We start from the raw sequence: 27,164 nt of genomic DNA, 5'->3' as shown, positions 1-27,164 counted from the left end.
CAAATTGTTCACTGATTGGTAATAACTCGAAGCTGTTTTCACGTACACCTTTTCTTTCGTAAAAGTCACGAATACAATCATTGTCTGCGCTGAAAAAGTCTTTGGAAGGGGGGGAGTTTGTCTACTAATTTGGCAGCCACATTTGTGAAATGAGAATTGAATTCATCAGCGATGGCCATCTTATCATGACATAATTCCCCATCAATTTTAATGACAGATTCTTGTTCTTTTCGCTTCTTATTTTTCAATCCTAAGCTTTTTAGATTCTGCCAAAGTTTTTTCGAATCTTGTTTATTTTCTTCTATCTTGTTTTGTAAGTAAACGAGTTTAGCCCTTTTCACCTCTCTTTGGACCATATTTCTTAATACTCTGTATCTTTTATAGAGCTTCTCATCTTTTGCTCTTTTCCTCCATTTTTTGTATACTATATTTCTCTCTTGAATTAGGGAAAGAATATCTTTAGTCACCCAAGTTTCTGATCTTTGTTTTATTCTTATCCGTTTCAGTGGCGCTATCATATTCAAATTTGTTTAATATGTAATTGTGTATCAAGGTATTTTGTTTGTTAGAGCGCTTAGAGACTTCAGTGGAAAGCGCTTTATAAGCACCGTTTTAATTATTATATTAAAAATCAGACTGAACATATTTAAGCACTCGCTGATTTCAAATGCGGTGTCACCAACACCAACACTGAACACCATACTTGAAATCACCCACAAGAGTCTGATACGCTAGACTCAATCTCTACGTTTCGTATACTCTCTTAAAATCCTACTTGAGGCTTATTTTATTTATAATATAATATATAGCAAATAAAGATAAAAATAAAAAAAATTAAATACCATAATATAATACAAATTTACATTCTGCATGTATAAATCTCTTTGGTTTTGAGTTTACTTTGAATAATGCTCTTGATTATAAATGAATAAGTATAACACAACGATTGAATCCATGACTAGTTATTAGCGAGTGCTCGTGCGTGATTGGTCAGTTTGATTTAAAGCGCCCGTTTCAATTCAATGCAAAGTACATAGGCGGCATAAACAAGCGAAGATTGACGGCAGATCCACATTTTACTACAACATATTTCCTGCTCTAAGTCTAAAACTTCAGTTTAAGCTAAAAGATTCACAATGGTGAAGGGTGTATTGAAACCTCCACAGGAGAAGAACATACAGGTTGTCGTTAGATGCAGGTAAATATCTATTATTTTGATTAATTCCCATATTTTGTTGGTAGTGCGACAGCGACTGTGCGAGTGAATGAGATTGTGAGCGTTTTACCATTCAAGTCCCGGGTTTCTACGGCGGCGCCGCTCCGGCCCGGTGCATCGTGTCGACTTCGGGTGTGTTGACTAGAATAGAAATAATCGTCTGGCAGTGCACAGGCCACAGCTTGCATAAAGGCATGGCCATTGGGAATTTCTTTAAATAGTAAAAACTGTAATTTTACAATCTTCCCCACACAGCTAATGCCTGGTCATGCTGGTGTGACCAAAGTTCGCGCGTGACCAAAGGCTTTAAAAGCTAAGTTCGCTTTCTCGAGAAAATTGGTAAGATTTCACAAATCTGATGGTCTATCATCAATGCCAATGGAAACGTAAAATTACCCAGAAATGAAATTTTCTTTAAAATTGGGTGTGAAATTGTGAAAATATTGACAAAAGATCAGCAAATTTTGCAGTCTTTTGCATTCCTTCCGAAAAATTATCAACTTACCGATAAGGCCGGGCCGGGTCTGGAAATCATCATTTTGAGACCAATTGTAAGTAATAAGTGGTACCGACTGATTGTATGATATCTTGCCTTGCAAATTATTAATCTACCTTATTTTTTGATGGATCGCATTTTTGTAAAAATCAGCTGTAGATCTACATGTATTCTAAACCCCTGTTCTTGAAGTGAGGTCTCGTTTTTAAGACTTTTTTATGCATCGCGCACGCACGATCGGACATCAAATTTTTAGATCGGTAACATTTTCTAGTTGAACAAATTTGTCGTCCATTTGGTAATAGATATAATTGAAATAAATAAATTTGTGTAAAATATGAGAAATCATAGATCGAATATCACATTTTGTAATATGTTCTAAAATGTCCGCGAATTTTGGTCACCCCTTCATGTTAGTATTAGTAACCCCCTTTCTTTGCACGCACAATGATTCAATGGGGGCTGGATCTGGAAGCTGAATTAAACTGGTCACAAAGAACTTTGCGCATTTACAATGAGTTTACACACTCTCATTGGCCGATCTGCTCGACAGCTCGAGTGGCTTCAAATTTAATAAGTGAGAGAGGGTCTACATAACTTAAGCTCAACTTAAGTTAAATGGCAAAGTCAATACGTACCTGTAGGTCTAGACTAACTTTAGGAAGCTCCGACGCTGACGCCAAGGCGTCAGAGTTTCAGAGGGCACACAGGAAAGCAATTTAAACAGCGGATTGGGCGACATTATCTCAAAATATGCAAAGGGAGTAATTACAATTTTTACTTAGTTGCTCGACTCCTCTGGGCATCTCGCAGGCCACTTGAAATTATAATTTTAAGAAGTCTTCGATGGGGAAAAAGGGGGTGATTTTTCATCCTACCCCAACGATTCATCCATGTTGTATCGTCGATTCAACATGGCGAAGAAAAAGTACGCATGTGCGGTAGTTACCTCACATGCATACTTTCATGGCAGCTTGGGCTCGCATCTCGCCCCGACATGGAGATCTCTCAGAAGAAAATGTTTCTGTTGCCCTACTAAATAAAATTAAAATCTACCTCGTGCCTAACGTCTGCACCGTAGCACTGACTTGAAGGGTTTTCTGCCCATTATTCCAAAGCAACTTCCCTTTACCTTTTCCTTGTCCGGGTCCTTAACATCCCAACCTATCAGGACAGGTATGCAAGATATTGCTATTTCTATATATTCAATAGCCAGCCCGAAAGCATGCAATGACAAAAACCCCATACTTTAGCCTGTGTGTCTTAAATACAAATTTATCCAGTAATGCATCCTACGCTTGACTACCTCTAACTGACCTTTGAGTAGACCATTTCCCTTCTCGCCTGGAAAAAAAATCCTTTCATGACACCATAAATGTTTTGTTTTTCCAATTACAGACCTGTCAATTCCATCGAGAAAAAGCAAAATTCCTACTCAGTGCTGGATGTGAAGCCTTCTAAGAAAGAGATTTGCGTCAGCACAGAAGTTGCTGAAAAGGCTTCATCAAAAATATTTAGCTTTGACAAGGTAGGAATCACAAAATGTATTTCTAAAACCAATAACTTTTACACTCATTAAACTTTTGTTTATTTTTCTGAATGTTTGCAATTAAGTATGTAATAAAAATTTGGTGATACATGTGTCACTTCTACTTACAGAAAGTATAAATTCATGTACCTGTGGAAAATAAAAAAAATTGCGGTTTTATTTAAAGCTGGATTTGCTTTATAAAATATGAGATTCCATTTCACCAATATGTATTTATTTTATTTTTCATTTATTCATTATAATTGTTATAATATTATTTTTTTTTGTTGGGGGGGGGGGGGGTACATGAGTTTCTTTAGAGCTTTCATGGCTTCCATCTCTTTTTCCACTGACATGTAATTTTGGTGGAGTAGTTGAATATAATTGTTATTGCTTCATTTCAGGTTTTTGGTCCCAAGTCTCCTCAAATCGAAGTGTACAAGTCGGTAGTTGCACCGATTCTCGATGAGGTCCTCATGGGATATAACTGCACAGTGTTTGCGTAAGTCTGAAGTATTCATTCCTTGTAATATTTCCAATTTTCCATGTATCATTTCCGATCTCCAAGACTGATGACTGATTTTGTTGTAGGGTGTTTGTATTCTAATACATGCCATGTATAGTTTGTTTGTATTATCTGTTTGGAGCCAGAAGGGCATCAACTCTTCAGCATTTTACACACAATTAGCTCCCTTCTTGATCCAAACATAAATAAATGTGGTATGTGTTGAATCTTCATTAAACAGAAAACGGATGAGAATTTCTCCATGCTGAAATGCTAACCAAACTTCAACTTGTCACTTTGTTGTCAGATATTGTTTCTCCAATAATTTTCCAATAAATCCTCAGTTTGGAGCCAGAAAAGCATGAACTCATGCACATTTTCATAGAGTTAATGGCAACACCCTTCTGTCGCTTGAAAGATAAAAATATGAATCATTTATCAATTTTTATTTCTTTTTTAGCTATGGTCAAACTGGAACAGGCAAGACTTTTACCATGGAAGGAGAAAGAACACCCGACCCAGATTTGTCTTGGGAACAGGTAACGACTACAACATTTTTTATCATCATAATATTTCTTGATGCTGTACCGTACTAATTTTCCTACTTTTTTTTTCTTTCTATTTCAATTTTGTATTTAAATGTGCACTTTAATCAGTGATCTATGGCGTTATTATCTCATTTCTCATCAATTATAATGACATGTTACGCATTCAATAATAAATTATTACTATTAAAAATGAAGTACCGGTATCAATATCTCAGTATTTTCTCAGACTGCTAGCATATAATATGCATCAAATTATTTTCTTTAAAGTGCACCCATTTCTAGCTATAGAATTATCCATTATGATGCACCAATAACTACCAGTTTTCCATTTGAGAAAATAGACAAAGGACAAATAATGTGTTTCAATCTCTCACATTGTAGGACCCACTGGCTGGCATCATCCCTAGGGCCATGCACCAGATCTTTGAGAAGATGATTGGCACCGATATTGAGTTCTCTGTGAGAGTCTCCTATCTTGAGCTGTACAATGAGGAGCTCTTTGATCTGCTCTCCTCTCAGGAGGACACCCAAAGGCTCAGAATCTTTGAGGATTCTGCCAGGAAGGTAAGAAGACAAAGGTTAGAGGTCATGGACGGGGTCATACAACAATTAATTATCACAGGAAACATCTTGTTACAGTAATAAATGTAATTTTTATGTGCAGGACATGTGAGTGTTTAATAGTGAAATTGTGTCGATTTCTAATAATTTTTGTGATTTGAAAACATCACAGCATATGCTAATTCTTATGCACATGTACTTCACAATCAACCTAATTCCTGACTGCTTCCAGACAGTTTTTATCACGGCGTTATCACATGACCTATACTCGATTTTACCTTTAATAACACTCATTTGATGACACCTTTAATGCTCACTTGATTACACCTTTAACACTCATTTGATGACACATTTAACTTGAAATGCTTATGTCCAGGGCTCTGTTGTGATTCAAGGGCTTGAAGAGGTGACGGTACACAACAAGAACGAGGTTTACGCCATTCTTGAGAAGGGCGCGGCTAAGAGAAAGACAGCTGCAACCCTCATGAATGCACACTCCAGGTTAGTATGAGACTAGAGTCAGATTGAAAAGAAATGTTGACCAACTTATAACCAGAAACTTACATGAATCAAACGTTCACTAATATCGCAATCAAGTGGTTAAAATTCACAACAGTTGGATGCTGCAAAGTTTTTTAACCTGCCACCTTGCCATTCACAAACTTTCTTGCTGTTAAGATGGCTGATGCATTTACAATTCGTGGAAGCCTCAGATTTTATGGTAAAATTGATATGACTTTTGGCAGATGTAAACGGTATCCGCAAAATAGCCTTAACATTTATAGCTAGTGAAGTGAAGTGTAGTATCTACCCTGAAGGTCAACAAATGCACATTATATGTCGGCAACCATTATAGCAAGGTGATACATGCCAGTATTTGCAGATATGAACAGTGCTAGTGAAAGCTTCCATTTATTCGGTGAGAATCGCATTTGTAGATATTCTTGTAAGTGCAACTCATGTAAACATCTGTTGTTTTTTTTCATCAATCTTTTAGTCGTTCTCACTCGGTCTTCTCAGTGACCATTCACATCAAAGAGAATTCTATTGAGGGAGATGAACTGTTAAAGACAGGCAAACTCAACTTGGTGGATCTGGCCGGGAGTGAGAACATTGGACGCTCAGGGGCAGTCGATAAACGGGCAAGAGAGGCCGGTATGTAATTAGACCACAATTTCAAATATCTTGCCATTATTTTGTTGAATAGTCAATGTTTTTGTCATCAAGCACATGGCATTTGCTCATGGCCTTTATTTCATCTCTGAATTGTTATGGTTATCGACTTATGGTTACAATTGTGTTTAGTTGGTGAGTCAAAAATTGAAGTCAGAAATGATGTGTTTCTATGAGGATGTTACAATGTTAAGTCAGGAGATCCCTATCTTTAAATAAAAACTGAAAACACATCTTTTCAATTAACTATAGATCTAAGCATATTAGGAGCTCTTGTAGCGTAGTAGAATATATACTTAATGTTGGATAGTTTCTGTGCTCTATAAATGTATTATCATTATTATTATTCAATAGTTGTATCTTGTGGTTTTCTTCGTAGGTAACATCAATCAAAGCTTGTTAACACTGGGACGAGTCATTACAGCACTGGTTGAGCATGCCCCTCATGTGCCATACAGGTCAGTATGATCATAGTCACTCAAGATATTTTGACGATTATGATAAGGCCTAACGAAAAAAGATGTTGTATTGCCCTTTAGGTGCCAAAACATGGGTCGGTCAGAAATCTTCTTTAAAAAAAAAAAATTAAATTATTTTTTACTCCCTCTTTGGGCTGATATTTCTCAGTTGTGAATGCATTAATACATTTTTTTTTCCCTAAAAAAAAAGTATATATATTTTTTCTAAAGCCGACCGTATATTTCAAGATTTTTGGGTCGGTCGCAAAGGGCATTCCAACCTTTTTTTTTTTAAAGGCCTAAAGTCAACTTGTATTGTGCATATTGCCACTACTTCTATCTGCAGTGAGAATTTCATCAGTTGAGAGGGTAGTCCACCTTGGTCAGTCAGATGAGCATCAAAACAAAAATGAAATAAAATAAAAAATGAAAAATAAAATTAGAAAAAGATTTATTAATGACTAGATAATAATTGATGGAATAAATCAATAAAATATATTCTACATTGTCCTTCCCACCTCATTAGTTCAAAGAAGAAGAAAAAATTACTTGAATGGCTCTTGGTCTATACTGTATGATTCATTTGTATTTCTCCTTTCTTTTTTTTACCTTACTCTTCCATTTCAGAGAGAGTAAGCTAACTCGTCTTCTCCAGGACTCACTTGGAGGTCGGACCAAGACCTCCATCATAGCCACCGTCTCACCAGCTTCCATCAATGTCGAGGTTTGTAAACCCCCCTCCCCCCCCCCCCCCCCCCCCCCCTCACCAATAAACTCTTATTTGTTACAGTAAGCATTTCTGACGCCCTATTCGAACTTGAGTATATGCAAAAGATATAAAGAGGCAGAATAAAGTGATAGTCTTTGTAGACAGGTTCCTTTAGTACATGTTTCAATGAGAAACCATTTTCAAGGGAAACAAAAAAAGTGGTCTTTGTAGACAGGTGGTCACCAAAGCAGGTTTGACTGTTTGACTTGAATCTTATCACTCAGTCATAGATTTCTGCTCTGCTGAGAGACCATTGTTTCGTGGCGGCTTCGTTTATTTATTATTTCTACTAATTATTATTTGTTGTTTACTGCCACAACATTCCCCCATGTCATTTGTTTACATTATTCATTTCTTTATTTCTAAACGGTTTACCCATGAAACCATGTTACGTATGCAGTGGTAATACACTGAAATTGCAAACTCAAAAACGGTTTACCATAAAAAGTTATAGTCAGTGAATAAGTAAGTTTTTAAGTTTACATATCAACTGTTATGAATTTGAACCTTCTCATTACTTACAATTAAATTTGTTTAAATCAAATTTGGATTTGTTTTACTTTATTTCACATAAAGATGACTTTCTAACTTATAATGGCACACAGAGCATTTCAAATCATCTAAAGTTTTATTTCATCTGTCGTTGTGTTTGTGTTTATACATGCAGGAGACACTGAGTACATTGGATTACGCACACAGGGCCAAGCACATCACAAACAGACCAGAGATCAACCAGAAGCTTACCAAGAAGGCTCTTCTCAAGGTAGGCATAGACTGACCTGGATGCTTATAATTATGATGTCATTTAAAAGCCAACGGCAGACTCCATGACTGTGCTATAGTTTATATTTCTCGACTTTAAATTCATATTATTGACCTAGCTGTTCCAGAAACCAAATAATTCATGTTTTGCTTGTGCATTAGTGGTATGCTGCACTTAATTTTCAATGAGCCAGGTAATAAACTTGACGGCCCGAAGGTTTGTAAATAACAAAAGGAGGTTTGGCGAAACAAAAGGAGGTTTGAGGTCAAACCTTGGTCTGAGCTCAAACCTTGCTTTGTGAATTCGGGCCATCAAGTCTGTTCATTATCTGAATGTGACTTAACCATACATATTTACTATTGTGTGACATCTTCTCATGGAATATGCATATATGTATTATGTTCATAGCCTTGCTAGAGCTCATAGCAGACCAAATATGAAGTAAATTGGTACATGATGTAAATTGATGCCTATATACATGTAACTCCTTAATACTTGGTAACGTACGGTACAAATCATTCAATGACAAAATACCACGGGACTCTCCCAATAGTAATGTTCATTTTGATAATAATCAGTAGCAGTATTACTGTTATAGATGTTTTATACAATCATTATCAGTAATGTTAATGTTTGTCATCAATATGTCAGTAGTATTGATAAACATTTTCTCAATGTAGGAGTACACTGAGGAGATTGAGAAGCTAAGAAAAGATCTGTTTGCTACAAGAGAAAAGAATGGCATCTACCTATCTGAGGAGCATTACAAGTCAGTGTTAAACAACTTTTGGCATTTTGATTAGTTAGATTTGATTTATTTCCTCTCTTTTCTGTGTAGAATAGATGTTGAATTTTCTTCTAGTAAATATTCAATGTATTGCTTTAAAGGTTATGCAAGGGATACTTAAATACAACTGGTTGCATGTAATTATGTGTGAGGTCTCCTATTGTTTCATATATGTTTCTATGGATTCTATCATAATAATATAATGATAACTGTTGTACAAAGCAGTTTACTGGATACATTGTAACCAACCAAAGCGCTTACAGTATTGTTAGCCCAGTGACTGGATTCTATTACAATTCTGCATGCTCTCCACTCCCTGGGGCAGCATTCCAGCAAGTCACCCTTTTCATGGGCAAGCACATCCTAATCCATTCTCATTGATTTGTGCATCCTACCCGTCTAGGTGGATCGGAGCAATGTAGATAAAATGCCTTGTTTAAAGACATAAATGCCATGACGAACATACAACCTTTCAATTGATTAGACTGCTAGACTATGACACTCTTGCAGTATATTATTTCCAGTGAATTTAAGTGTCAATATCTGTAACAAACGTCAAATCAAGGTTATCACTCCACCCATCTTATGCCTTTAACATGTCAGTCCCAGAGTGAAATGGTTCATTGATGAAATATAATCCTTAGCATAAGTTAATCAGCATCTTTTTAATATTGTATCATTTGTGTAGGAATATGGAGGTTTCTATCGCCTGTCAGAGAGCGCAGATCAAAGAGATGGAAGAGAACATAGAGGATCTCACTACACAGATGCAGAAGGTAAAAAGAATGTAACAAATCAATATTTTGAAGTGAAAACAAAAATTTGCAAAAATAGTTCTTAGATATATCAGTGCTTGAAACAGGATGTAAGAATGTTTGAGACAAAATGATTATTGTGTAGTGTGGTGAATGTGAAAGTTTACCTCTTTTTTCATTTACAACACTTTCTTTATAACCAGCTGATTTATCATCTAATCATTCTAAAATCTTTTAAACCTTGCAGGTAACAGAGCTGTTTGAGTTCACTCAGAAAGAACTGGAAGAGAGAACGGAAGAACTGGAGGTAACCACCAAGAATCTTGAAGAGACCACTGAAACCCTTCACGTAACAGAAAAGGTATATTATAAGAAACCCTTCTTTCTTATGTCATAAAAGATAATCTTTTGTTCTTGTAGTACATTTGCATACCAACCAAAAACCGGCTTTGAATTAATCTAATAAATCAGCGAAATACATAACGGTGTTATCAGAAACAGAGGGTATTAGTTCAAATATCTCACCAAATGTCAATGTCATTCGTACTTGTTCCATGGTGCCAATTTTGCCCCCTTCACATGCGTTTCAAGTCGAAGTTGTGTACCAACTAGACAAATTTGTGTTGATTTACCGCCTTGATGACGAAGTATGTATGCAGTCTTCTCCAAATCGTAGCGCTGTGTCTTCAGATGCGGTGGTAGATCGGTACGGATTGGAAATTCCGGACGGTTCCTGGGGTACGGTGGCTGTTGTTGAAGGCCTGCAGTATTGCGTCACGATCAAACTTGGACGTTACGATGATCGGTTCTGGGGTCTGGCGGGTAGGTTCACTTCCTGGACGTTGCTTATGGGATAGACGGTGGACATTCACAAGAGGCATCGCTGTTACCGCTTCCTTATCAAAACCAAGAGATTCGATAGAGCTGTGTATTAGACGTTCGGCATCCCACAGAGTATTTCCGCTTCCTGCTTGTGCCTTCAAGTTGTAGAAGTTGAACAGTAGAATATCCTATAAAATGCAGTCAAATATTTCCACATTATACCCTTCAGCAATGTTTTGCCTTTATGTTGTTTATGCATGCCATACACTCCATTGCTACTATGTTGCAGTCCTCTTCTTTTCTCTTTCTCCAAGCTCTCTACCCTCTTCTCCTCGCCTTTCTTTCTTCCTTTCTTTCTTCCTTTCTTATATTATTATGTATTTGTGCATTTGGGCGTACCCATGACAAGCTATGCTTACTGGGATTCGCATCGCCTTTCTTGTAATACAAGTTCTTAAATTATACAGTCAAACCTGCTTTAGTGACCACCTGTCTACAAGGACCACATTTTTTGTTTCCTTTGAAAATGGTTACTCATTGAAACATGTACTTAAGGAACCTGTCTACAAAGACCACCTGTCTACAAAGTCCACTTTTTGTGTTTCCCTTGGGCGGTCGCTATAGACAGGTTTGACTGTATTCATGTTCCTAGGTATAAATTGTATTGTTTGAACAGATGTCGAATATGTTGTCAAATTGAACGGAAGAAAATAAATATTAATTTGATTTTGATCATGTTGGAATGGACTTCCATTATTCATAACAAGGTATCCTCTCAACCTGATTAAGTATAAGGATTTTACCAATGAGATATCTTTTGTTTCTATTCTTCTGTTTCCTGAAGGATTTGAGGGTGACAACACAGGATCGTGATGAACAGTGCCATCTAGTGTCAGAGCATGTCAAAACAGAGACACAACTCATGTCAGAAGCCACACAGGTACACAACATCTCACGTTGTCTCTTTGGATGGTATTCCGGTAGCGCGTACTAAGTTAGTCCACACCTTTATGGAGTGCCTGTTGCCAACTCATTTTCCCTGTACAGATTATTTTAATCCTTCAATGAAAAGTGTCAAAAAAATTAATTTGGCAATGAAATGGGAAGAAAAAGATAATATAAGTATGAACTGAATTTCAACAAAGTCTTTGGTATATTATCTTTGTCATGAATATTGAAGGAGGAAGATGAAACCTAGCATTCCATAGAAGTGTGAACTAAAATTCTTGTTTAGTCTGGACTTAGTCCCGGCTTAACTTATGAGAATACCACCCTTTGTGTTTTAATTGCAAGTTCATGGAGATATTAAAGATGACTGTAACTTCCGTTTGGAGCCAGAAGACCATTATCACATATTATCAGGCAATAATTTAATTTTAGTACCCAGGACATTGTCATTTGTATCTTTGCTGACAAATTCATATTTCTTGTAACTTGATTTTCCAACTTGCATGCAGATCTGTGTATCAATAGGTATAATATGTGTCAAAACCTACATAATAATAATAATAATAATAACATCAAATATTTAGGAGCGCTAAAAGAATTTGAACATGTGATTTTTCTTTTGCATTTATTCAATCTTTGCTATAGTAAGAGCATTCAATTGTGTTGTACATGTGTTCTTCATATACATGAGGGATAACTGTCCTCTGTAATGAAGATTTATTGTTGTTCTTTATCAGCTGCTCTCTACTGCGGATAGCAGTGTGACTGACGTAGGAGGGCTCCACGCCAAGCTGGATAGGAAGAGGACGGTGGAAGCACACAACAAGTCAGCGCAGGAGGTGTTTGCAGAGAGCTTCCACAGCTATACCTCAGACATCAAGAGCTCCCTCTCCAGGCTGAGGGAAGAGCAGCAGGGAAAATGCACTTCAATGCAGCAGCAATTCGGTAGGTTCTAAACCTTGTTATCATACTTCAAATTTCCTGTTGTCTTCATTTGGCTGTGTGATTAGAGTAAAAAGGATGAAACAATACTTGTGTGATCAACCACATGATGAAATCTGAATTTTTCTGGGTAATTATTATCCTTAGGCTGCCTGGCTGTTTGAGGTATCATAACATTTCTCTATATATTACTGGTTGCATAGTACATGTTGCTTGAAGGGAAAGTCCACTGTGAAAATTTATTTGTTTTGTTAAAAGCTGCTTATATACAGGGAGGTGCTTCAAAAGTATGGGACAGTGTTGCCAATTTGCATTTGATCATTTAAAAATTTAGAAATTCAAAGCTTTCTTCTCCTTTATAAGATATTCCTAAAGCTTTCTTGCTTCTGTCATTTCTATGATTTAATTGTTTAAACCAACTTGATGCAAGAGTGGATTTCCTTTAACACTTCACATGAGAATTTCACTTATCAAGCAATGTTGCATTTCTTCAAACAGAGTTCATGATCAGCAAACGAACCAAAGAAGCCGGTGACCTACGAGCTTCCCTATCAGATATGGTCACCTCGGTCAAAGGTCATTCTGCGGGCATGATGGAAGAGAGTCAGAGAAAGAGAGAGGAGTGGGAGAAATGGTCCAATGATGCCTGTGCTGAGCATTCAAAATTCAAGGTAAGAATTTAATCTTATTTTGTTGACCTTTACGATATATTACCCAATGCTCAAAGTACAACACCAACCAAAATCTCAAGTTCAGCCCTAGATCCAACAGACCAACACTGTAAGCAAAACTAACCCTACATCTTACCTAAAACACAATTGCAACTGAAATCCTTACCCCTTTATCTTTGGTAGAAATAAGCTAGAACTGTAAAAGTTTTTTCAATGATACAGTCAAACTTGCTTTAGTGACTGCCTGTCTACAGAGACCACATTTTGGTTTCCCTTGATAATGGTTTGTCATTGAAACATGTACTAAGGAACCTGTCTACAAAGACCACTTTTTTGCTTCCCTTGGGCAGTTTGACAGTACCTTTTAATGGTGAGAGCTTCAAAAATCTTCACATGCAATGGGTAACTGAAACTATAGTTTCAAAGTTGTTTCAGGGTATATACATTTTCCAGTGTTTATTCCTTAAACAGCCAGGATCAAAGTTTTCAGAGTTTGTTCTTATTTGCATTTTTCCTCCTACCGTCCTACCTATCTGATTTCTGAATGCAACGTTCAATCTTTAGTTGCTAATCGCTAAAGAATGCATGCATCATGACTATTTCATGACTTCTTCAGTTTTCATATTGGGAGTGATCAAAGTTCTTACCATACTGATTCAACTCTCTCTTTCTCTCTCTCTCTCTCTCTCTCTCTCTCTATCTCTCACTCTCTCTTTCTCTCTTTCTCTCTCTTTCTCTCTCACCCTCTCTCTCTCTCTTTCTCTCTCTTTCTCTCTCACCCTCTCTCTCTCTCTCTCTCTCTCTCCTTCTCTCTCTCTTTCTCTCTCACCCTCTCTCTCTCTCTCTCTCTCTCTTTCTCTCTTTCCAGGAGGATGTAATTGATAGTATGAATGATTTCCATAGCAACCGTTTCCTGACTGCCATGAACATGCTTGCAGAGAAGCTGTCATCTTTGACCGAGTCACTCAATGAATGTCGCACAGACATCAAGACACAGGTAAAATCATCTGGAAAATGTTTCGACTTTTCTTCATCGTTTTATCTTCTGAAATGACAGTACAGCTTGCAATCTAATGATTTTTTAATTGCATCTTATTATTGATTAATGCTCAAGATATGAATATTACAATTACCATGCAGAATCTAGTCTATGTGCATTTCGCAGGAAGTCCTATTTGCGTGCGTTCTCTCTTTCTCTCTCACTCAGTTTTCTTCCCTTCTTCCTTCCCCTCTCTCTTTTTGTCTCTGAATGTGTACCTCCCTTTCCTCCCTTTTCTCTTCCTGCTTTCTATCAGTCTTCTTCCCTCTCCTCCCCCGCTCCTCTCTCTCTCTCTTTCTACTCTTTGTTGTGTTCACTTAGACCAGTGTGCATATGTGTAGAAAATTTGATGGTTTCATCCTCCTTTCATGCACCTTATCTCATTATAGATCAATAGCCAATCTGAGACTGTACAAGCATGCATTGAGAAACAGCTTGACCAAGTCAACGTCATGACAACGACAGTTGAAAAGTTCTCTGACCATCAGAGGAGTAAGATATCGGATCTTTCTGGTCAACTGGACATGCTCAAGGATCAGGAGAGACACCGCAATCAAGTAAGCTATACTGAGCAGTCACTTTTAGCTGCAATTTTGTTGTTCTTTGTTTCTTTGTTTGTTTGTTTTAAAGGGAATTTATGACCCATTGCTTCTCATTTGTCTTCATGAAAGGCTGTACAATTAGAGGAGCTTAGTGAGTGAAAGTGTTAGAGAAAAAAAACTCTGTCAAAGATGAAGAACATTTTTCAAATCATCAAGTCAAAAGTAATCCTGGTATAAATATATCCCATCCGCAAACCTGTAATGTAGTGTGATGTCAGAAGTGAAGAGCTTGCAGATTTGTTTTTATACTCAGATTTACTAAAAATATCATTTTTAATTGATCATTTTTAAGGTGACTTGAATACATGTTTTTGAGGCCATGTTACCATCTTTTACCATACATCAGTACAATAAAAGAGCTCCATTTAATGTTCATTTAAAAATACATTGGTGATGATTAAGGCTTTGTGCTCCATGGGGGCTCCTGCAATATCTTCTAGTTGATCCCACATGTGCTTGAGGCTTTGTTTCATCAAAGATTGAAGTTTAGGGTTGTGATTGAGTTTGGGGTTGATTTATTGTTAGGGTAAGGGTCCAGGGTTTTGGAGCGTGGATTGTGAAAATCATCTTCTGGCAACGACATCGTAACATGCCTGTCCAGTGTGATTTTTAATTTCTGTACATTGTTTCCTCCAGGACATGATGAAGTCTATACAAGGCCTGTTTGCTCAGAGGGAGGAAAGCTTTGCTTCAGAGACCACCAAGGTAAATATACAACAAAATTGTCATCGCCTAATTTCTTCAAATCATGCTGGCAATGTTGCTTGGAGGTTATATAATACTTTCCAGTGCTCAAAATAAGCAGTTGCTCTGGTGCTAGCGATCGCCTCCAAACCCTGCTGGGCGATCTTATAGTCCTACTCTTGTTGCCCAGGTGACACCCCCAGAAAAATCTCAATGGTATTATTGTTCTATGTGAACTATTGTGTTCTATGTGAACTTGATGCAAATCACTGTAAATGACCACCAAAGTTGAATATGATCTACATGTAGGTTGGCCAACCCAAATGATAAGAACCTTCCATCATTTTATTTACTACAGAAATATCTTGCAAAATCACGGTTTGTTGTTTGTCCTGCTTGAACATGTATCTTATATTGAATCATAGAAAAGTTTGAAAAATCTATTTTCTCTGCTTGCGGTTTTTCTGTTTCATTCAGCTCCAAGAACAATTGGAAGAAGCATCCACCGATACAGAAAGTGTAAAGACCAGCATACTACGGTAAGCAAGATCATAGTACCATTAATATGCATTCTTTTGAAAAGAATAAGCAGGCACACCATCACACAGCATTATAACTAATAAATATTCTGAAAGTCCATTGTTTCTATATGTAGTAAAAGAGTTTTTATGCCTTTTTCTTCTTCTCCTTCGTCTGCTCTCTTCCTGTATTTTGGATTTTTGGTTCTACCGGTACTTTTCTTTCCTAACCCAACATTTTGTCTGAATCCAGTTGTTCTCCTGTATGCTCTCATGGTTTATTTGATTGTTTATCTATCTCCAGTCAAGAAACTTCTGTACAAGAGTCCTGTGAATCCTTTAGGAATGCACACAGAGAATCAAGTGAGCGTCTCATTTCAAGTGCTGACAGTCATCACGAAAAGGTTGGTATGAAGCAACTCATCGGAGAAATCATTACTGTCTTAAAAATATCAATGAACATGATTATAAAGGGAAATGATTCATGGTTGAGCATCTGAGAAATGAAATTCAAGAGAATTTACAGCATCCTTTTGTAACAGTTTAATTCACTGTTTCATTCACTTGGATAATTCTCTACATTTGAAGCTTCTTACATACATGTACTATTCATGCACATTCTGCTACTGTAAATTTGAATCTGAAAAAATAAAAATTAAGAGTGTTTGCAGCATTATTTTTAGTGCATTTTAATTCACTGCATTTAGATAGTTCTTTACATTGAAGCAATTTTCTGTTTTAACCAATCTTTTTACAGACTGTTGCTCAAGTTGAAGACATCAGGCAGCACAACACCTCCATGGAGGAATCGGTGAACACACACACAAACACACAGATAGAAAGACAGACGCAGCACATGGAGCAAGTCTGTGAAAATGTCAAAGGTCACATGGAAGAGATCTCGCAGCATGTCACCAAGCAGAAAGCTGACAAAGAGGTTAGCCTATTTGATTTTTTGTATTTCTTGCCAATTCATTTGATATCATGAAATGATATCTATATGTATTTTAATTTTACAAGGTTTAAAGTTTGTTTCTTCTTTCTAATTTCAAGGACAAGGATTTTTTAAGATGATAGCTGATTGTCTTTCGTGAAACATGACAACTTCTTCATTGGTTTAATGAGCAGCTGTAATTGAGTCTTGATCTTAATCTACTCAAGTATTCAATGTAGGCGTGTTGTCTTTCCTCTAGTGTGACAATAACATCCCTAAAAATCAAAAAGTGGCTAATTGAAAGGCAAGATATTCGGCTGCTATGGTACAAATCTCCCTAAGATTATTGTCAACACTTTATTTTGAAACATAGAGAAAATATATTTGCATGTTCACTGTTGTTCCACTAAAAATATGATGTTTGCATCTTCGTGGTTGCACATATATTGCAACAGATCACACAATCAAAAGATTGTTTTTTATTTTTCATTGAAAATAGGCAATGACCATTATTGCATCAGATCACACAAGCATAAGATATTTTTTCCCATTGAAAATAGGCAATGACCATTATTGCATCAGATCACACAATCATAAGATTGTTTTTTTCCCATTGAAAATAGGCAATGACCATTGAGCATGAGGCATCCGATGAGACACTAAGCAGCACCGTGGACAAACAACTGACCGAGATGACCACCACGGTCACTGATTGGACGGAGGATAGCAAGGCTCGGTCAGAGGACATGACCAGCTGGACGGCAGAGATGGAGGAAACGGTGGAGAGTGGACTGAAGAGAGTGGAGGGATTCCTGACACGGGACTTGAAGGAGGATGTCCCAACAGGTTGGTTTGTTACCATGGCGATGTCGCTATTATTGCTGGTCAAAGCCAGAGCTGCCAACCAGTACGATTTTTAGAAGTAAATACGGCAGTATTTTGTGTGTGTGTGTGTGTGTGCTATTTTCAATGGCGAAATGCCCATTCCTCCTGTAAGGTATCCTACAAGCATCTCATATCCGCAATTTGGGGATGTTCATTGGTTCATCGGACACACCAGTCATGACGAAACTATGCATATTCAACCAATGATCCATTAAAAAAATCTTCCTGTATGTAAGAATTGTAAGAGGCATTGATCTGTGTGTTTTTTTTTTTAGAATACAATTTTTGTCAGTTAACCTTATTTTAACTGGGCTATTTCACCGATCGCCGCGAAAATTTGCATGAATGTCAAGTGAAGTGTATAGAATACTATGGTAATTTCAATTTTTTGAAAAATACATTCAATTTTCGGAGTAGTCAGTAAATTACTACAGTTAACATAGGGTTTTGAACTCCAGAGGTTGGCCGGTCTGCAAAGCTGGTTGAGAGAAATGATTATGGTACTGGAAGTCACTTCATGAAACTCCAAATAGTCTCCTCCCATTGAGATTGTACATGAAAGGGAATTATTCGGCACTCCATGATTTAACCTACATGTATGACTGTGCATGTGTACATGTGTCACATCTATCTCTCTCAGTACGCTATGCTCAGATGGTGGGGATACCCTTACATACATACCACCACCATCAGTTTTCAGCGAGGACCTAAAAACCGCAGAAAAATACATTCACAGCAAAGCTGAATTTTCGAATGATTCTTGCAAGGCATTAGTGAAAGGCATAAATAAGCTAACATGGTTATTAACAGAAGGACAGTGGAAAGAAAAAAAAAATTCACATGCTCACACATGTTATCAGTCAGATGTTTTATAATATGGCAGTTTTGGAAAGATATTCTATTTCTATACAGTACTTATTATAATAATGTATATCTGTAAAGCGCTTTGAGAGGGCCTGCGGTCCTGAAAAGCGCTATATAAGAACAAATTATTATTAATATTATTATTATTATGAAACAATTCTTACTAAGACTAATTTGTAATAGACTTGTTCCTGTTACTAGAATTTCACAAGCACCACAGGTTCTATTTTCGGGGTTGCTTCTTGCTTTGTTTATCTAAAACTTTATATGTTGGAATGAAAGGTATACCTTTAAAAAATGTTAAAAATGGGGGGAATCTTGCAAAATGCTGGTGAATAATTCTTGAACTGATTTTTCCACCAAGTTGTTGCATTCATGAACGTCATTTCATCACTATGCACATACAGGTACTACACCTCAGCGCAAGCACTTCTCCTATCCTCGTGACCTGACCAGCACAGAGCCCCATGGCATCATACTCAACAGGTTCCGTCAAGAATGCGAGCTGAATCAAGCAGCCGATATGCCTCTCCCTGATGACAGTATTGCAAGCGAGGTGAGAATATTGTAGCGAGAGGTTGTGATTGAAATGTTGCCTTCTTGGAGTATTTTGTATATAATGCCTGAATGTATTAATAAATTCCATTGTTAAAGTCTTGTGAAAAAATAAATTACTGAATGGACGTTTTTTCAAGTTTTAATGAAAACAGTGTTGTTCAATTATTTTTTTCAAACAGAGTGATGTTTAGAATCTTTTGTTGTTCATACATGTACCACCCCCCAAAAGTTAAGATAATATTGTAAAAATGAGTTAGAGACAAGGAAAGCAAATGCCAGGTTTAGATCTTGAAGCTTTGCAATCTTTCTCATTGCATAATTATTTCAATTAGCCCTCTTCACTACATACAACATCTTGCTTTCATGCATAGGTTTTTTCCCCCTTAATTTCAAATCTAATACATTTTACATATTTCCTAGTTATATAGTTACCTGATATTGAATTGAATTGAATTTTATTAGTACCGGTAAACTTCATTCATATACATGAACATTTTGTTTCACAATACATAAATAAAACAAATATATAAATAATAAAGTATAGTTTCTCGAGTAATCGCAAATTAACAATAAACAATCTAGCGTGTATGTATGTACAGTGTGGTAAATGATATTATTACAAATTAATTATATGACACGTACCATTGTCTTTGATCATGTATAGTTTTTTTTCTCACTTTAATTTCAAATCTGATACGCTTTACATATTTCCTAGATAGTTACCCGGTATTGTAAACATTGTCTTTGATCACAGAGTCCATCAGACATGTCTCTCCAGTCAACGAAGGAGATGAAGATCGGCCAATCAGAAAGCTTCCTCGGTGATACCAGCACAGACGCCAATGAGAGTACCTTATCAAGATCACAATCTCAACAGTCTCTTACTTCTAAGGTGGGTGACATTTTTTTGTTAATGATTATTTTATTTCTCACGCAAAATATAATACAAGAATAATTATATTACACAAAAATATGCAATGAAACGACAAATATAATGGAAAAAGCACGAGAAAAGAGGAACTAAAATTGATGAGAAAGTAGTAATAACTGATAGTATGATATGATGTATCTAAGTTTTGATGAAGCTTCACGGAAGAATGCTTCTACTTAAAGATAAAGTTGAGTTCTGGTAAAAAAAAAAAAAAAAGAATTCTCACAGAATCAAATTAAACTTACACTGAATGTTCAAGATTACAAATAAATGTCATTTGCCAAACAATTTTGGTAGAAAATGTATACTGGCTGAGTAATGAGCATAGAATAAGGAAATCAAGGTATACTAGCCCCGACACCATTTGTGTAGTCCCATATACATCTTTCTGTGTACAGTGCTTGTTACTTTACCAAGACTGGGCCACATTTATTATGATTTTGATGACTCCAGAACCTTGCAGTACACACCAATACTTACATGCTACATGATCAACTTTTTCTGATTCATTCCACACCTTTTCTTTCACAATGCAATCACATGACCAGAACTCAACTTTATCTTATTCGAAAGCTACTGAAGTCTCCTCTCGGTCACGTAGTGTATTTTTAATTTATTGAAAACATGCCCTCTTTTAACCAAAATATCATCCCAAATACACATGATGATTCTTTGGCTTTTATGTCCAAAACCTTTCTCACTGTCATTTAACAAGAGTTTTGATGATTGAAAAACTGGCCAAATGAAAAAAGGAACATTCTGGGGATTTGTGCCTAGCATTTGCCAAGTTGAGATGGAGCAAACCCTCAAAACTAGAGGTGCACAATCTGCATATGAATGAAAGGAATGGTCTGTTATGAGAAATGAGTTAGGTTTCCTTTTAATAGGCCCTTTTGTTATTTTGCTAATCTTTCAATTTTTTTTCTTTCTCCTCTCCACAGAGTATTGATGGAGACGACACGAAGGAAAACTTTGTAATGCCCAAATCTGTGACCACCGCCCGCGGCAAGAAGCTGCCAAGAGATCGCAGCAAGAACCGCACTCCCAAGACCAAGTCACGATTGCCACTCCGCTCGGCAAATTCTGTCAATTAAGAAAGCTAGCCATGTGTTTCTCTGCCAGATTACTTGGGACCGAAAGCGTATAAGGTTATCTGTCTGTTTATGCATCAGGAATTTTATATTATGAACAGAAATAACTTGAAAGGTGATGAAGAGGAATTCCCAAATTTGGCTGAGATACATTTTCATGAGGATGTAAGATCAAAATTGATTAGATTTTGAGCCTGGGAGATATGTAGATCATGTGTAGATTATTCACTATTGATAAAGATCTTGCTTCTGTGTGACTTAAAATCTGAAGAAAGTTGAAACTTTTCTACAAATTGCAGGAGTGTATAGAAATGAATTGATCATTCTAAAGTTCAAGTGTCATATGTCATACAGCTCTGAAATCTTTTTAGAGGCTGTATGTCTTTTTCTATAAATGTCATAGGAAATACAGCTGTAAACACTTTCATGACTGCAAACAGAAACTCAACTCATGTATGAGTGTGAGTGATGACATACTCTTTTCAAGTTCATGTATATATTTTCCAGTGCCTTTTTGCAAAAGAGTCATTCATTTGAGCAATTTGTACTCTTAATTATGTAATAGTTCAAAAGAAAATCAATACAACATCTAATTCATAATGAGTATTTCACTGCAGTCATTTAAAAGAATGCCGCCTATATAAGGCTTATGCTTGGAGCAAACTTATAAACCATTCAAGATGACAAGCTTGGTCCATGGTGTTTATGATAGGAACATGTTGCAGTTTTGTCACTTTTTAGATTTTATATATGTTTATAGAAACTAAGCATGTTGTTTGAATTGGATAACTTACATCAATAATTTATTCAGATAAAAGGTTTCTCATCGAGCGCTGACAGAAAATCAATGGTTTATCAGAAAATGATGTCTATTCCCATCAGTTATTTGCAAACACAGCGTAATACACAATATTATTGCATGAAAATAGCTTGTAAAATATTTATGTATATATGGAATACTTATTATCTCATCATAGTGATGCAACACTTTTTAATCTGAATGTACTAATGTTGACATTTTATAAATACATGTTTTGATGACATGTCTGCACTTCACTGCACTGTTACACCATGTTATAGGGATGAACTTGTGTTCAGGAAAGGTTATTTAATAATTGTCTATTGATTATATTTAGCCCAAGGGGGGGGGGGTATTCCCATGATATATAGTAGCTGTGAAATAGAAAGAAAAACTAATTCGGATTTGACTGAATTCATTTTTCGTTTAAATTTCTTTCTTTTTGGGTTTTTATTTTTTTATTTGTATTTTGTTTTTTAAAAGTAAAAACTCTGGATAGGAAAAATTCAATTGAAGGAAATGTGAATGCTAACTAAATGAGCTCATGAAGTACTATCACAAATGAAGTGAGTTTTCGGATGGGTAACAGTCTTTTTTTAATAGCTAATGAGCAAAGTAAATGAGTATACAATTTGAAGTTATGTATGATAATGAATAGTGTCTGTCTTCTCATAATTCTTGCTCAGAAGTCAACACTGGGAAATGCCATTGTAAATTGAATGTATATTTCCTATAATTATGTTGCTACAAGATATTTTCACTCCATTTTATGCACCTAAAAAGTTAAAAGCCATGTAAACTTCATTAGTATAGCCTCATATATTTCTTATCTAAATACTCAACCTTGTATAATCATTAATAAGTATGTGTATTTATTTTTCTAATAATTTACAAATCCTTTGTTGCATCTATCTAGCCATCTACCTACCAATTGCTGTTGAAGAACTAAGTATATTTCAGCTCAGCAGTCAGTACTACTTCCTTACATCTACTGTATTAATAAATTTGCCTCTGATCAAGTTGTCATAGAGTCATGATCAGCAATACCCATTTGCCCATGTTGCTGCTGCCCAACCCCCCTTACCCACCCAAACTTCTCTCATACTAAGACAATTTGCAATCAATTTGAGTCAAATTCATTTCACCTATGAAACATCTTAAGAAGTTTATTCAACTTGTAATCTGTCTAGACATAACCTGCTGAGAGCCAGAAGGGCATAAAGTCCAACATCCGTCTGGAGCCAGAAGGGTGCCTGCTCATATATACTTTGATGAAGAGCTATAAACACCCTTTTTGTTCCAATGATATTCTCAACCTAACACAGATACCATTCCCTTCTCGCTCCAGGCAGACTGTCTTTCTCAAAAATAAGTCTGTAACGTAGCTGATTTACTCTTTTATCTTATCATATTCTTGTAAATAGAATTGTATAAAAATGTACAAGATTATTAGTACATGTTTTATCATGTGATGAACTGTATTTATGGTGAATTGATGTTGTGGACCTATTTTGATTAAAGCTTGTACAAACTAAACCATCAACTGATTTGTATTTTTTATTCAGTCGTTGTTATTAATTATCATATGTTCGATCCAACTAAGTTGTGATTACATGGGACATGTATGGTATATCTGGTTGAAGCTGATTATATTGTTTTACTTTTTTAGTCCCTTGACCAAATCTGATGATATAAATAAATGTATTCATCATTACTCCCAAAATGCAAAGCCTAGCCAGTCCAGACACCTCATGCAAAAGAAAAATGTAATTTCTATCTTCCTTGAAAAATCAGAAACAACTCCTAAGAGTAAAACCATGTTTAGGATGTTTGTTTTTATTTATGTTATTCTTCCTTCTGTTGTTGTTCTTAACTTTTATTGTTTGATTGATTTTTTTTTGGATTTCTTTGTTGACATGTTATAATTACCAATTTAATTCCTGTACCTTACATGTATTGTGTGTCTGAAAGGCATAGGTATACATTTTTAAAGTTTTTAAACTCAAAATTAAATGCTAGTAGGAAAAGGGTGATACAAAGACATTAATAAATTATTGCAGTTATTCAGTATGTAGGATTAGAAACTTATCTCTAATACAGGGATGCCAATTTTCAGGCAATAGCCTGAATTCAGGCCCTGGCAAGTTATTTTCAGACCATAGTTTAGGCCTTTTTGTGTACAAAATAGCTCATTCTAGGTGATTTTCAGGCCCTCTGATCAATTCTAACTGACATCTACATGTAGTTGCATGTTAGGTTTAATACAGGCAATGTTTAGTGATGGTCTGATCATGTGGTATTTAAGTATGGAACTCGTGCAGATCGTGTGGTTTGGTGGAGTGTGTCCAGGCTTCGGTGGACCTTGACAGGACGTTTTTGGTCTTGGCAGCTAGGGGGACTCCCGTTATGATAAACAGTCTTCCATGTTTTGTCTCTCTCTGTGGCTTCATATTACGCATTATATTATGTTTATTGATTTAAATATTTAAAACTTGATAAATAAATTTAACTTGATAAATACCCTCTGTCGGGGTGGCTTTTGACACACCTATCACTCACTTATATTAATGTGCTAGGTTTGTACAGCATTTAGCTTGGATAAAAATATGTACACATATATACATTTTTATGAGAGTAAAGAGCAGGTTTTCACCTGTAGGTCACATATTAGTTCACATGTTCACATGTCGTGGTCGAGTGGTTTAAGGCGTTTGACTGGAGATGCGAAGGTCGAGGGTTCGAATCCCGACACGGCACTAATTTCCTTTGGCAAGATATTAACCTGCACTTGCTACTCTCCACCCAGGTGTCAAATGGGTACCCGGTAGGATGCGGCCGTCATTGTTAGTCAAACAGCTTGTGAGCGTCAAGTAACGCCCGGCTGGAATGCTCCCCAGGGAGTGGAGATTGTGCACACAGTGTGTGCGGGCAAGCACTGAATCCAATGACCGGGGTAATAGTATAAAAATTAAATATTATTATTATTATTATTATTATTATTATTATTATTATTATTATTATTATCATTATGTCATACAATGATTTTAAAAGCCTTCAAAGTTTAAAACTGTCCATTTTGGGGCGTTCTGCGTGGTATAAATCCTCTGATATGCCAGTTTAATGAGTGTCAGGACTTATCCTCTAGACTTTCAAATCTCGGACAACTTCAAGGAGAAGAAACTAAAAGGGACATTTACTCTTTTAGACTACCACTTTTGGGCCCCGTCTTACAAAGAGTTGATATCAATCGTAACTTATTTGCGATTGATATCAATCGTAACTATGTACATAAGAGATAGGAGACTGCAAAATTGCGATTGATTGGAGGACTTACGATTGATTTGGTTCTAACCAAAAAATCATAAATCCAATTATTCCTAATAGAAACCTATTTGAGCATAAATCTTAGAGGTAGTTTGGCCTTGGGTACTTGTCCTGAGTGACTTGCTCGGGGTACCTGCTTAGGAGTTTATTGCTATCATGGCTTTGGTGGTAGTTTTGCAAAGGAGCTATTTTCCACGAATAGGTATACTTAAACAAAAATACTATCTTTTTGTAGCATGCAGGGCTGAAATGATCAGCACCCAGAAAGTGTTGGTATTCCTCTCCTCTACAATAAAGGTCCTATTATTATAATTATTTTCCGTGTCCAAAAAACGTGATGAAAGTCAGTCATGTATATATGCCAGATCCTGTGTCTATACTTTAATATTAACTGAATAACAAAATGTAGTGATCCGCCATTTTAATTTAGAGCTTGTGTTGTGATTGTTTTTAGATTATGCTATCGATCTCGTGAATTTGGGGTTTTCTTGTTAATTCATTTTTTGCTAGCTTTGACAGCTTTGAAAAGAGTTTGTATACGTTTTTAAATCGCAACGGAAATATGAAAATGAAATAAGTATTTAAAACGATTAATAAAAACAATGTGATTACCAACTTTCCACTACACCATTTACTTTATTACTAAGCTTGCTTTTATAAATTTCTTGTTGCGCACGATAATACAAATGATAGTTACAGTAATGTTCTGATTTTTCATGCTTTGTATCAGCAGCATCAGAATTGAACGAAGCAATCCAACATCCCAATACAGGGTGTCACTGAAAATAGAAACACAAGCTAATATTCGTAAATTATCAATTATCCTAATTTTTTTTTTTGTTACGCTTGCTTTTATAAATTTCTTGTTGCGCACGATAATACAAATGATAGTTACAGTAATATTCTGAATTTTCATGCTTTGTATCAGCAGCATCAGAATTTAACGAAGCAATCCAACATCCCAATACAGGGTGTCACTAAAAATAGAAACACAAGCTAATATTCGTAAATTAGTCAATTATCCTACATTATTTTCATCACTATTGTTTACATCACCGAAAAGCCCATTTTCCTTCATATCATATGACAACAAGAATAGTGATTTAACGATAAACTTGAATCTCATTTTTTCAGGGACGCCCTGAGCAATAAAGTTTATACTTTAACAAAATTGGTAACGAAAGCAACCAAAATAATCTAGAATAAAGTACAATTTTCTGAGTAAAAATTAAGGAGCATATGAAACTGTATAGAAAGTATAATCATGGAACACCTAGGTAACTTCAAGAACTGCATATATTTGTCATTATTTGACAAAGGTTTAAAGCCAACAATTAGTATATTTTGTATCTCCTTAGTTTTTTTTCTCCATTATTTCTTCTTCAATTGTCTATTTTTCGTCGACCACCGCAGGAGTATATATATATATAATATACATGTAGACCTACAAATATTTTTTCTACGAGATTTAACAAATCTGTCGGTCAACTGAATCTGGTATCCAATGGCCCGTCTCTGGGGTCTATTGGTTAAGGCACTGGCGTTCTCAGCCAGTGACACAGTTCGATTCACCTCGGAGACAATTTTTCCTTCAACCTTTTCAAAGAAATAAAAAAAGAAGACAGCAATGGGAAACTTTGCTTTAAGCTACATACCGATCATTGTCTAATTTCCCTACGCATTACATATGTATATACATATCATATCATAACTAAAAATAACTAAAATGAATTGAGCATAAAAATCATCTTACCATTATCATCACCATTATACTTTTTCAAAAATGTATAGACCTCTTCTCTGAGTAATACGCCACAAAATATCATGTTGAAAAAAAGCATCTGACCAATAAGGTACATATAAATTGTACATACATAATTTTGTCATTGTATAATTTCGTATAGTATACAACATAACAAACAACATTCACCTGGTTGCCCGAATATGTGGTGACGGAATATTGGTAATTGCAAAAAGGTCGGGGAAGGGGGAT

General features: G+C 36.0%; 1 protein-coding gene across 1 annotated transcript; it reads left to right on the top strand.

Moving 5' to 3' along the window:
- Positions 1 to 1,136: 1,136 nt before the first annotated feature.
- On the top strand, positions 1,137 to 21,051 carry LOC373241 (KRP170). Its single transcript, NM_214495.1, is given in 26 exon segments — positions 1,137 to 1,198; positions 3,111 to 3,240; positions 3,645 to 3,742; positions 4,206 to 4,284; positions 4,675 to 4,857; positions 5,231 to 5,355; positions 5,852 to 6,009; positions 6,407 to 6,485; positions 7,113 to 7,209; positions 7,922 to 8,017; positions 8,698 to 8,786; positions 9,493 to 9,580; positions 9,807 to 9,920; positions 11,226 to 11,321; positions 12,067 to 12,274; positions 12,770 to 12,942; positions 13,811 to 13,939; positions 14,371 to 14,538; positions 15,220 to 15,288; positions 15,745 to 15,806; positions 16,090 to 16,189; positions 16,543 to 16,722; positions 17,343 to 17,565; positions 18,876 to 19,024; positions 19,781 to 19,918; positions 20,899 to 21,051. Coding segments are annotated over 26 exon segments (3,246 nt in total).
- The last annotated feature ends 6,113 nt before the right edge of the window (positions 21,052 to 27,164 follow it).

The sequence above is a fragment of the Strongylocentrotus purpuratus genome, unplaced genomic scaffold, assembly GCF_000002235.5.
Source record: "Strongylocentrotus purpuratus isolate Spur 01 unplaced genomic scaffold, Spur_5.0 spur5_scaffold_15, whole genome shotgun sequence".
NCBI lineage: Eukaryota > Metazoa > Echinodermata > Echinoidea > Camarodonta > Strongylocentrotidae > Strongylocentrotus > Strongylocentrotus purpuratus.
This window is presented reverse-complemented; position numbering and strand designations above follow the sequence as displayed.